Here is a 12,005-nt window from a genome sequence, read left to right on the forward strand (position 1 = left end):
TTCAAAGAACCTTTTTTCTCATTTTATATTAATGGGCATACTTTACTGGTTCAAAGAAAATTTTTCTTCATTTTATATTATTAATTTTTGATAATGTAAATGGACTAATAGTAAAAAAAAAAAAAATTAATAATAGGGGAATAAAAACTAGATTGCATTTCCTCAAATTTTCATTTTTATAAAAAGAAAGAAGGTGGAGACGAGTTGTTACAGCTTGTTTTTCAAGGCTTGTCCCCTTTTGAAATCTCTTTCTAGTGAGTTAGGTTCATTGACCTCCCAAATGTTAGTGTGCCTAGATTTGTTTTTGGTAAACAATTTTCTTTTATAAGTTGTTTAAAAATAGTAATCCTCTCCCATGCGTGGATATAATTGTTTTCTATGTCAATATGTATATCAAAATTCAATATGTATTTTTAGTAAAATCAAAATTCAATGTTTAGAGATAATCTAATTGATTAATAAATGCCATGTTAAGTTGTTCAGACATTGATCGAATTTATAACAAATAACCCCCCCCTTTTTCCCTTTTTGGGCACATTTAGCAAGAATGGGCCATCTCTTGATCAAGGTTTTGGCATGGTAATAATTAAATATGGATATAGATTGATAATATCATATTAGATCAGATCGTTTTACTTCTCAAAATATTGATACCTGATTTTATTTCCCTCTACTTGCGTGACTAATCAAATGATATACAAATTCTGTGGACAAGTAAACCTCAACGTCATCAATTTTCATATCAAGTTTCAGCCAAAATATAATTTATCAAGTAACCAAATAATTCTATCAAAAAAAAAAAAAAAATCAAGTAACAAAATAAAACTTAAAAGTATAAGATCTATAAAAGGGAGAATAGTCATACATAGATGGAAACAGAGGGGGGATTCAATCCAGACATGCCAAACTGATGGCTGCTTCGACAAATAGTTCCTACCAACTGTGCTAAGTAGCTGTTAGCACCCACAGTACTTATAACCCCTGCATTTTTCCTAGAAACCCTAACCTTTTATTGTCACTTTAATCATACCTAATAAAACATAATATTTGATCAACAAAAATAAATAGACCAACCCTTATTATAATAATATTTCTTTTAGAAAAAGTTTTTCTGCATTATAGGTGGAAGAAAAAGAAAAAACCTATATATGGTTCTCCCTATATATTTGATCAACAAAAATAAATATATGCTTTGCCCTTTACTTTTCAAAGTTGATATTAACCTTAACTATTTCCCGTTACCTTCTGCAGACCATCTTAACCTCTTCATGAAAAGGGTTCTCCCTTGACCATGGGTGAAGTAAAATTGCCTCTTTTTTTTTTAATTGGAGGAACTCTTGCCTTAAAAACTTACTATCTACCCAAACTGACCATTCTATAACACACGCACACACAAAAAGAGAGAAAGAGACCAACCCCAGCTCCAGCTCCAGCCGTGTGCTCAAGTGTGTTTAATCAAAATGTAAGAGAGGAGAGCTGAAGCCCAATCCAGTGCAACCTGGGCTCTTTGATTGCCAGCCGGGCCAGCCCCACTGTGCTCATGTGGGTATCAAAATGAGAAATGATGCAAGGTGAGCTGGAATAGTTACCTTTCTATCATAAAACATGGGAAAAAGAAAAGAAAAAGATGAGACAAAGATTGGAGTTGTTTTTTTTTTATTTTTTTTAATTAAAAGATTGGGTAATGTGGTTATCTGGCAATTACTGGATAGACATATTTGTTTGGATTAATCATGTATTAAGTTTTAGAATCTAATTCAATTAAATACTTTTTATTTATATGTAAATGCTGAGACACTCTCTTGTAATCTCTTGAATATTTTTGTTACTTTCGTAAATTCTATTTGGACTGAAACTTGATATGTAAACAAAAGCCATTGTAGTATACTTGTCCCAAAGCACATCATCTGTAGATATTTATTTGATTAACCCGTTTAGGCCCATTTGGCCTGATTATAACCTATCAATGGCCCGCTTAAGGTCCAATTATCGCCTGATTAGTCAATTGGTGAGTTTAAAACTAGATTATTGTCCAATTATATTGAGGCCAAATATCAAATGATAACCAACCAATCAAGTAAAGGCGTATCCATGTCATGACCTATGAAGCCTGATTACCTTAATAGTTGTTAATTTTAAATGACCTTAAATTAGAGGGACCGAATAGGATTGAATAAAATTGGCTAGGCCTGATCGATTGACAACTCTAGTTTGGATAGTTGGAAGTTGGAACCACTTGGATCGAGGTTGATATAACATAGGTCAATGTTATACAGAAAAAGAAAAAAATCTAGATGCTTGGAATATATCGATTTCGGAGCTGATCCAGGTCTCACCACTGTTTAAAATTTGGAATTGGAGCATAGCAGACCATGAGTGATCCTGGTTTTGGACATTCCGGAGCTATCGATTCCAAGGTGTTTGGGACCGAATCACTGTGTTTTCAGGTCTGATGAGACGTTTTAGGGTTTTTGGAACCGATTCAAGTTGAAGTTGGCAAACTGATTCGACACTCAGTTCCGAGTTTAAAATCCTTGGTGCTAACCCGGACCGATCCCGATGCTGATTCCGAGTTTTAAAATCCTAGTGGGGAGGAAATAAAATAGAGACGTTACTCCTCTCCTTCCGTCTTCTCGATTCTTTTCCATTTGGCCCAACAAGCTATTCCACGTGTTCGTCAGCCACAAGTGAAATGACTGAAAATTGTCCATACCCTTTCACCAATTTATTACCTATCCCAATCTGCGCGAAGCCTATTTTAGTCTTTCAGACCACAGAATGCCTCCCCTCGTTGTTAAAGCACTCACCACTGCGTACTTTAGCAAACCTTTCCGTCTGCATCTTTTTCGCCATTAAAATTTACCTCCATTTGCCTTCTTCTCTTCAATGCCACTCCTTCTCCATTCATCTAATCTATTCTTATTTGTGTATTCTTATTGGGTTTCATTCATATATGCTCTTCTCCTCTCTGCAACAATCATAGGAATAGTGGAATAAAGGGAATAGAGGAATAGTGGAATTTTCACATACACCTATCAATTAGGAAGAGCAATGGCTCCTTCGAACCCAACATCGATTTCTACGTCGCAGAAGATTTTCCCCTTCAAAGGTTCCGATACCAAATGTAAGGAAGCGATACGAAGCCTGCCCTTATTTCGGGCTCACAAGAAATATAAGTCCTTGAAGGAGATAATGGAAATGGCACCGTACGCAGTGATTCCTCGAGATTACAGTGATGCGGGGTGCGAGGAATGTGGGTCTGGTGATCGAGCTGAGGTGATGCTTCTCTGTGATAAATGCGACAAGGGATTTCATATGTTCTGTTTGAGACCCATTGTTGTTCGGGTCCCCTCTGGCCCTTGGTTTTGCCCTCCCTGTTCTGGCCATACTCGAGTACGAGGTGGGGATTTCTTCTTCCCTTCTCTTTCCCTCCCCCTTCCCTCTTCTAAGTTGGCATTTACCTTTGTTCGTGCATGTGTCTGTGGGTATCATTGATTGGTTTAAGGTGAAACGATGAACGGTAATGGGTATTAGAATGCATTTGTTGGGTTTAGGATTTCCTCTGAGGCAGACGAAGATTGTCGGTTTCTTCCAGATTCAAAAACATTCTGATGCTTCTGATAAATGTGCTTCTCCTCAAGGTAAGTCCCCTCTTTTCCTTCTATCCTTTTTTTTCTCTAAGAGGGTTCATGTTAGGCCATGGCCTTTATCATTGTTGACATGCTAATCCAATTTTGGAAGAAAATTCACAGAGATGAGGTGCTGGGTAAGCCTATAGCAGAAATGGCAAGCAGTTAACAATTATGTTTAATTACCCACAAGGGTTAGAAGACTTGAGTATCAAAGTTGAAGTGGAAGCACTTTTGGAGTGTCTTCTTCCTACAACCAATGAATATTAACTAAGAGACAAATTAAGAGAAACTTCTATTAAGCTGTTACAAAATTAGGCCCATGGGCAATCAAGGCCCAAGGGACTGCATTATCAAAGAATGAACATAATATGGAAGAGGATGCTAATAGGGTTTAAAAGCATGTTTAGGAATCAGTTAAAGAGCATACAAGATAACATAGGAGTGGTTGCAATGGTGGACAAGACAACCAGGTGTAAACTGAAATGTTTCACCCAGAACTCTTTCAGTAAGGATCTCTCTATCACTGGTTGAAGGCTGAATTGGATTTTAATTCATAGGTTTAGAAACATTTGAAATCTGATGTATCAATTGAAGATAAAATACCCAAATAGGATTAAGAAGAAATTCCGGTTATGGACTGGAGTAAGTTTTGATAATCGTTATCATCAACGCCCTTTTTTGTTCAATGCCAAACTTTGTGTTACAACCATTTCATGAACATAGTTGTTTCTTTATCTTGCTTGATTGTCAGATACCAGGAAGCGTAGGAGGCGTTGTAAAACACTAGTTATGTATAAGAAAAAGAGGAGACTATTGCCATTTCATCCGACAGAAGATCCTAAGCGCAGGTTACAGCAAATGGGTTCCCTTGCTACTGCTTTAACAGCACTACACATGGAGTTCAGCAATGACCTAACTTACATGCCTGGCATGGCCCCAAGGTCTGCCAATCAGGCCAGGTTTGAAAAGAGTGGCATGCAGGTTTCACACCTAAATCTTCCCCTGACAAATTCTCTATTTGGTTATAGGAACTTCATATTTCATTTCATTTTAGGAGTTTTAAGTGTGTTGTACTGGTTCTCTATTAGGTTCTTTGTAAGGAAGACATAGAAACATTAGAGCATTGCAGAGCCATGTGCGGAATAGGAGAATGGCCTCCACTTGTAGTAGTCTTTGATTCATGTGAAGGGTATATGCAATTTTAATTTCTTGTCTTTGGTGGAGTATCTGGCTTGTATGCTTGTTCTAACTTAAATAAATGTTCAATGCTTTGGAGCAGTTTCACAGTGGAGGCTGATAGTCACATAAAAGATATGACATTAATCACAGAATACACAGGTGACATTGATTACATTAGGAACCGGGAACATGATGATTGTGATAGTATGATGACCCTCCTTTTAGCAAAAACTCCATCTGATAGTCTTGTTATATGCCCTGATAAACGGGGAAACATTGCTCGTTTCATCAATGGCATCAACAACCATACTCCGTAAGTCTCTCCACTGTATGTCCTGATATAATATTATTCCTATCTTAATCATGTTTTTTGTTTTGTGGCATTTATTCTTATATTCCATTATCTTTGTTTTCAACCTCAACTTTCAATGAGTTTGAATTTTGTAGAACTCTATATTTCTATTTGATAGCAATTTTTTTCCAAATATGTTCAATCCTATGGTGCCTTAAAAGGTGTCCCTTTGTTGCAGGGAGGGCAAGAAGAAGCAGAATCTTAAATGCGTCAGGTATAATGTGAATGGTGAATGCCGTGTCCTATTGGTTGCCATTCGTGATATTGCTAAGGGGGAGAGACTATACTACAATTACAATGGATATGAGCATGAATATCCAACTCATCATTTTGTCTGAGTTTCTCTATAACTCCAGTCATTAGATCAAAGAAGTCTATGAATTTGACAAGATGGTTTAAATCTGGATCCTCCTCTGGGATTTATTTTAACACTGGCATCGATTCTTTCATCACTTATTAACTCATTGTGTTCTGAAACCAGCTTCATTCATTTGCTGATATATATTTTTCTAGGACACATTGTATATGTCATACGTAGCCAGCTCATTCTTGGCCATGACAGGGTAGGACTGACTAGGGGAGTTTGTATTTCTTGGTTCTATGAAATTTAGTTCCTTGAAACTTTTTTTTCCAAGACGTAGTTGTCGATTTGAACTTGCTTCCGACATTACATTTATCCTTAGAAGCTTTGCTTTCCCTTCTACTTGTCCCATATGTTTGCAGCTCTGCCAATTTGAACACTAAATTTGACCTTCCATAATGAAATTAGAGTTTGATACATGGTTCTCTACTATTAAGATGGAAATAACTGTGGCAGAATCCTTTGTCAGAGGCACATAAGAATCTCATTCTAAAACATGCTTGGTCACCAGAAAATTTGGATTCATATTGGAGCTTCTATTAGGTAAAAGTTCTTTGTTCTCTAGTCCAAGTTTTCAATGAGCTGCAAAATCAGTCTTATCTTATTATGATCTTTTCTTTCATGTGCCACTTCCTGAATGTTCTGGTAAATTACTTGTCAAGATTTTATTTTTCTAATAATTAATTTCATTGTAAACCTGCCTATTTGATTCTTCTGATAATTTAGGTTTGTGTTTGGTATGCATTCTCAAAATAGATTGAGTCTAGAATACATTCTGAAACACACTCCTCTATTTTCTCACTTCAGATTGTGTTCTAAATCCACAATCTATTCCGAGAATGCATAAGAAACACAGCCTTAGTTTGTAGAGTCTCTGGCATCTTGTTGCCAAATTCTGGGATCAAGTGGTCAGGAACCCTAAGAAATGCTCTTTCTTCATGGGCCTACCAATGGGTCTCAATTTTGAGAAACCCTTGTACCGTGTGGCCTATTCTTAAGCTGGCAAGTGATGTGCTATACTTGATAGACAATGCTCGAAACAAAAGAAGATTTGATAGGCAAAACACTGTGCTGGACATGGGAAGGAATAAGGATGACCAAGAAGTAACCAAAAAAGTGAGAGATCCCAACAACAACAGCAAGAAGAAAATGTGCCCAACCCAATCCTTGATTCCCTCGTAATCTGAAACTGATTGGTTTTGTCTGGACCCACGCCCACCCAGTTCTAAGTTATAACCAAACCCACGGGCGGCAGGGGTGGGTTCCCTGGAGTGGACCATTTCCTGGTTCATTGCCCAATTTGTTGACCAACGTGGGGTTCTCATTAGTTTGGTAGTGAAAAAATCAATGGTGAGATAGATACCCGCAACAATCGATAATGGACAATACAATCCTTCTCTATCAAATGGACCCACCATGTCTGCCACATGCTAGGCATGAACGCCACTGGGTCTGGGTGTAGAGAGAGAGAGAGAGAGAGAGAGTATTAAAATGAAGATAATGTTGAGGAGCCATGATTCTTCACTGAACTGAACTCATCTCATCTTGTATGTATGTAAAAAAGGAGACGGTTGGAGTTTCTTCAGCTACGCCGTCATGCTTATGTTGAAACCAAACCTTATAAACAGCAAAGTTTGAAACGTAGAAACTACTGATTATGCATGGCCGGATGACCTCTCTCTCTCTCTCTCTCTCGCTACTGTTTCGGGGTGTTCTCACAAGCTTCACACGGGTGAGGACATAACACAATCACACAACCCCACGAAAATGACGCAGAACCTACATGGACTCTTTCATCGATCGAAACCTAACAACCATCATCTACACACAATATAGCTGGCCCTTACCAAATATATAGCTCTATCTTACGTACTCTTGTTTTCATTATTCTCCATCTTCCATCCCTTATTCCATTATGCCTCCTTGTCCACTTGCCCCTCCCTCTCATCCAATATGGATGGTAATGGGGGCTTTCTTCTACAGTCATTTGCTGGGTTTTGGCTCCATCTTGGGATGTGAGAGCTAACAAAACTCCGGAATGTGGGTCCATTCATGTTTGGCTGTTCGACCTAAAATGGTAACTCATCTTGTCCTATAACATGACCTGCCACAGGTCATGCAGGAAGGACTCGGGAGTCTGGACCATGGTTCTAATTGATCCTAATTCATTATTTGTTCGATATGATTTTGATTCAAATTACATATATAATCCTCGGAACTAAGTTTTCCTTTCAACGGTGGAGTGTCCATGGGTGACCTGTTTATGACATGTTTATAGTCCATTTATACACAATTAGTCTGTTTAAAGATCAATTATAGCTTGATTAACTTGACCCTGATTACATACTACTAACCAATCGGATATAAATGGGTCCACACGTAGCCTCAAACTGATTGTGATTGATTTGATGAGACCAAAGAATCGATATCCTTAGATATGATCATGTGATTGGACTCTTGAATTTTGATATAGAACGGATTCTGACCCACGTATCCACCCCTAAACGGCTAAACCCATCTCATCATCCGAAGACTAAGAACGAACCGTGGGACCGATGACGATTCCTAAACAGCGAATATAGGGAGGGACAAAGTTCAAGGTAACGAGTGATGACTGATGAGTCGCCACGACTCACTGCACTACTAGCTGAAACGCCCCGCACCTGCATCTTCCCAGTTCCATTGCGACGTTTTCGTTCGTTGGATTATAATATTGTTTAAACGCAGGAACGCATATCACGTGCCACGTAACCTCATTAAACACGTGCTCTGTTATGCCTCACGCTCATTAGTCGTTACTTCTTTTTCACTCCATTTCCTCCCTTGCTAGAGTTCCGCGTATCACGGTAACCCCCCTCTCTCTCCCACTCTTCACTTGGTAAATTACTATGTTATCCCTTACCTGTGTATCCAACTAATAGTGAGGAATTTACAATGTTACCCAGTACAGTATATCTATTGTCCTACCGCACAAATTCATGCTGCCATCAAGAGTGTGTTAAGTCAAAAATTCGATGCTGTAGAGGTGTGTTGCATCCACGTGATATTGTTCGTTTTGGCCTGAAGCCTCTACAGTTTTAAAATGTGTCCACATGGAAAGCATTGACCTGATAAACCACAAACTCTCGCGACATTTAAACTATGTGGGACTATCCTAGTCACCCCTAAGATTACCTTTTACCGCAACGAGTATCCTTCTAATGAAACTATAAGTGAAGAGTCATTATCCTTCATGTAATGGGAAGCTGATCTGATCTTCTCCTGATACATGAAGGCATCTCCATGTACAATCTATACTAGATCTGATCAACTGCCCATTTTATCTCCTTTACTTTCTTGACAGTCCATCTTCGTCACAGTAGTCATTGAGTGGCATGTTTTGATCCTCTTTCCAATTATTTAGAAAAAGTGAGTCATCGGTTCAAGTACAAGATACTATCTTTGTCCCCTAAATAATTACACATCAACCCATAATTGCAGCCACCCAGTTGCAAGAGCGGCGGCCTACCAATTGAGCTATATCCCCTTAGCCAAGTGGAGCATGCATGAAGAAGTCAAATAATTCTTTCATTCTTTTCCTTTGGAGTAGTTGGGCCATCCTGGACTTGAACTATAGCCGTCGACCATGAAGTAAACCATCCCACCTAATACAACGAAATCGTACTTGAATCGTTGTGATACATAAAGCTTCTCCGGAACCCCACGAGAAGCTAATCCAGGTCTCAAAAAAGAGTAGGTAGGTGGCAGTTGAATTGGGAGGGGTAGTTTGGTCATTTCGAAAGGCCAGGCAATGCATGAAGAAAGCCTATACGATGTGGACACGTATCTACTTGGGAGTCACCCTTTGATTGCCTTTTATACCAACATAACCACTCCTCCCTCCTCCCTCCTCCCTCCTCCCTCCTCCCTCCATCTTTCCCCTTCTTCAGTTCTTCTTCATCTTCTTGGTGATATCGATCAGTTCATCGATCGTAATGTTCACAACAGGAATAGGTGAGAAGATGCTTCAATGCCCATCAAGGCCAATGGTTATGGACCGAAGATGGAAGACCAGCGCAGAGATAGCTCCCAATTGCCCTCGCTGCGCCTCTCCCAACACCAAATTCTGCTACTACAACAACTATAGCCTCTCCCAGCCTCGTTACTTCTGCAAAGGCTGCCGAAGGTACTGGACCAAAGGTGGTTCTCTCCGTAACGTACCCGTTGGCGGTGGTTGCCGTAAAAACCGCCGCTCCACCAAGTCCGCCACCAGGAATTCCCCTCCGGTAGATGGTGTCTCCCTCACGTTCTGTCGCTCACTCACCTCTTTTAGTTCTACTAATTCTGATTCATATCCTGTCCAACACCCACCCACTACTACTACTTCTAGTACTTCTCACGGTACTGCCACTGACACTGAAGCTCCGAATATTGATCTTGCGGCCGTGTTCGCCAAGTTCTTGAATCAGAATCAGAACTCTTGTTTCGATCCTGGGCTAGCTCCAGAATTGCCTGGTCATGATCAAGTGGTGGAGGTGCATTCTCCTTTCAGCTTAACGGGTTCCTCTTCCGACCTTCCGAGTCATGAATCCCTAGTACCCAATATTCAATTCCCAGAAGAACAATTAGCCCATCAGGACTTTCACTTGACGGGAGATTTCGAATTCGGATTGAAGGATCAAGCTTGCAGGATTCCACAGTTTATAGATTATGATCCAAATAATTACGGGTTAGAATCAATGTTGAGCGACGAATTCAGTCAAGGGATGGATTTATGGTCGGAAATTGCTCCGGCAACGGCAGCGTTGCAGAATTTTTCATGGCAGACGACGTCGCAGATACAGTGGTTGGAATCCATCGTCCCGTCTCCTGCAGATCATCATAATTTTGCGTGCCATCCTCATGTACCACTCAACGATCATTGGAGTTCCTTTGATCTGTCAAGCACTGGTGTTTTCTCATCAAGGCCTTAATTGTCTCAAGTCTAATGGCTACTCTAAACATACACAGATTTTTCATTTTTTCCCATGAAAGGACTTCTTGATGTTACTGATTACTACTTACTGTACCATGTTAAAGGAACAATCTCTGAATCTCTTTGTAAGAGAGAGATGATCTACTTTGTACTTTGTATTGGAAAAAGATAAACTGATCTCAATAGAAATTAACAATAAAACCCACCAAATTCTTCTCCAACCATACTCTTTTACTGTTCATGTTGTCCTAGTGCAGATCTCATAAACTATGTTGAGAAAAATCTTTAGCCAAATAATCAAAATTCAAAAGTCTTCTCTTTCACTGTTCATGTCATATGAGTTCACTAGCAAACGGGTTTATCATTCATGGGAGGAAGTAATGGTTGAGGTCCAAGAGGAACAGAGCGAGAGAGAGAGAGTGTAGGATTAGAAGTCACGTATACCAGGTGCACGTTAGGCTAGTGCGGTCTGTGAACGATCCTCATTGTAGGCAGTAAGCTTATGTGAGAATAAAAAAAGGTAGACACAAAGGAAACTCATCTAGGGGAGTAAAACTCATTGTAAAAGGGTCTAACTTAAAACCTTAAGGTATTAAGAGAGAGCTCCTCAAATATATGAAAGCACCGATGATCATAATAATCAAATGTGGGACTATCACTCCCAACATCTCATATTCCCCCCTCATGTATACATGAAAAAAAAACTTAAGAAGGATAAGAAACGACCCGAGCTTTGACATTATATTAGAGAGTCTAATCTAAAACCTAAAAGCATTATGTGGAGAGGTCTCCTTAAGTATACGAAACAATGTAGGATTATAACTCTATAACTCCAACATCTCACACTTAGGAATAAAAAAATCTGAAAAACCACAGACTTAGCTATGTAAACTTCTTCTTCCTAGTTGAAAAAGTATTGAAATACTTTTTAGGAACTACGATCCAAGGTGACTCCCGGTCATTCCTGTCAATTTGATACACATCTAAATATAATTAAACAAGAAGAAAGTTTTCCTTCGACGTGTAGAGAAGGTTTTCCCAAAAATCCTAGGGTTATTATTACTTTCCTAATAATTGAAGGTCTGAAATGCCCTCCTTTACTTTTTAACATCTATCCTATGGCAATGAAAAAAATAAAAAATAAAAAATAAAAAATGATAAGCTTCTATGAAGAAATACTTCCTTCTCCATGGATGAATCACCTTCATTAAACAAAAACAAAGATAAACTGAAAAGGTACAAATATATTACAGAAAAAAGAAAGAAAAGAAAGAAAGGGTAGAGGCCACTTACACCTTGGGTGGTGTAGACCATGACATGCAGGGCCAAGCGTAATTAGTCTTTATAATATCCAAATCCGGAAGTAGTGAGAATCATGCCAAGCTGAAATTGGTTGATGGTCCCCCATCTAGATCGATCTCACATTGACGTTTCATTAGGAAGCTCATCAAAGACTCTATCACAGCTGCTTGGGTGGGCAATAAGTTGGGTTGGGTTCGTAAGGGTTCTTTTTGGTTTGTGCCATAC

At 39.1% G+C, this 12,005-nt stretch overlaps 2 protein-coding genes across 2 annotated transcripts; both read left to right on the forward strand.

The window, feature by feature from the left end:
• Positions 1-2,787: 2,787 nt before the first annotated feature.
• On the forward strand, positions 2,788-5,941 carry LOC122074624 (probable Histone-lysine N-methyltransferase ATXR5). Its single transcript, XM_042639533.1, has 6 exons — positions 2,788-3,400; positions 3,555-3,641; positions 4,384-4,613; positions 4,721-4,821; positions 4,912-5,124; positions 5,342-5,941. The coding sequence occupies exons 1-6, from the start codon at positions 3,052-3,054 to the stop codon at positions 5,499-5,501; spliced, it is 1,140 nt and encodes a 379-aa protein (XP_042495467.1). The 5' UTR covers positions 2,788-3,051; the 3' UTR covers positions 5,502-5,941.
• Positions 5,942-9,383: 3,442 nt separating this feature from the next.
• Positions 9,384-10,699, forward strand: LOC122073465 (dof zinc finger protein DOF1.2-like). Its single transcript, XM_042638057.1, has one exon. It carries the CDS (start codon positions 9,499-9,501, stop codon positions 10,474-10,476), a length of 978 nt encoding a protein of 325 aa, XP_042493991.1. The 5' UTR covers positions 9,384-9,498; the 3' UTR covers positions 10,477-10,699.
• Positions 10,700-12,005: the final 1,306 nt, after the last annotated feature.

Source organism: Macadamia integrifolia, chromosome 3 (assembly GCF_013358625.1).
Source record: "Macadamia integrifolia cultivar HAES 741 chromosome 3, SCU_Mint_v3, whole genome shotgun sequence".
Classification (NCBI taxonomy): Eukaryota; Viridiplantae; Streptophyta; class Magnoliopsida; order Proteales; family Proteaceae; genus Macadamia; species Macadamia integrifolia.

What these genes read in the sequence shown, in the direction of transcription:
- LOC122074624 (XM_042639533.1), top strand. Translation starts at nt 3,052, where the DNA reads ATGGCTCCTTCGAACCCAACATCGATTTCTACGTCGCAGAAGATTTTC. An exon ending in TAAATGTGCTTCTCCTCAAG is followed by an intron (nt 3,642 to 4,383) that starts GTAAGTCCCCTC and finishes CTTGATTGTCAG; the next exon opens with ATACCAGGAAGCGTAGGAGG. An exon ending in TTGAAAAGAGTGGCATGCAG is followed by an intron (nt 4,614 to 4,720) that starts GTTTCACACCTA and finishes GTTCTCTATTAG; the next exon opens with GTTCTTTGTAAGGAAGACAT.
- LOC122073465 (XM_042638057.1), top strand. Translation starts at nt 9,499, where the DNA reads ATGTTCACAACAGGAATAGGTGAGAAGATGCTTCAATGCCCATCAAGG.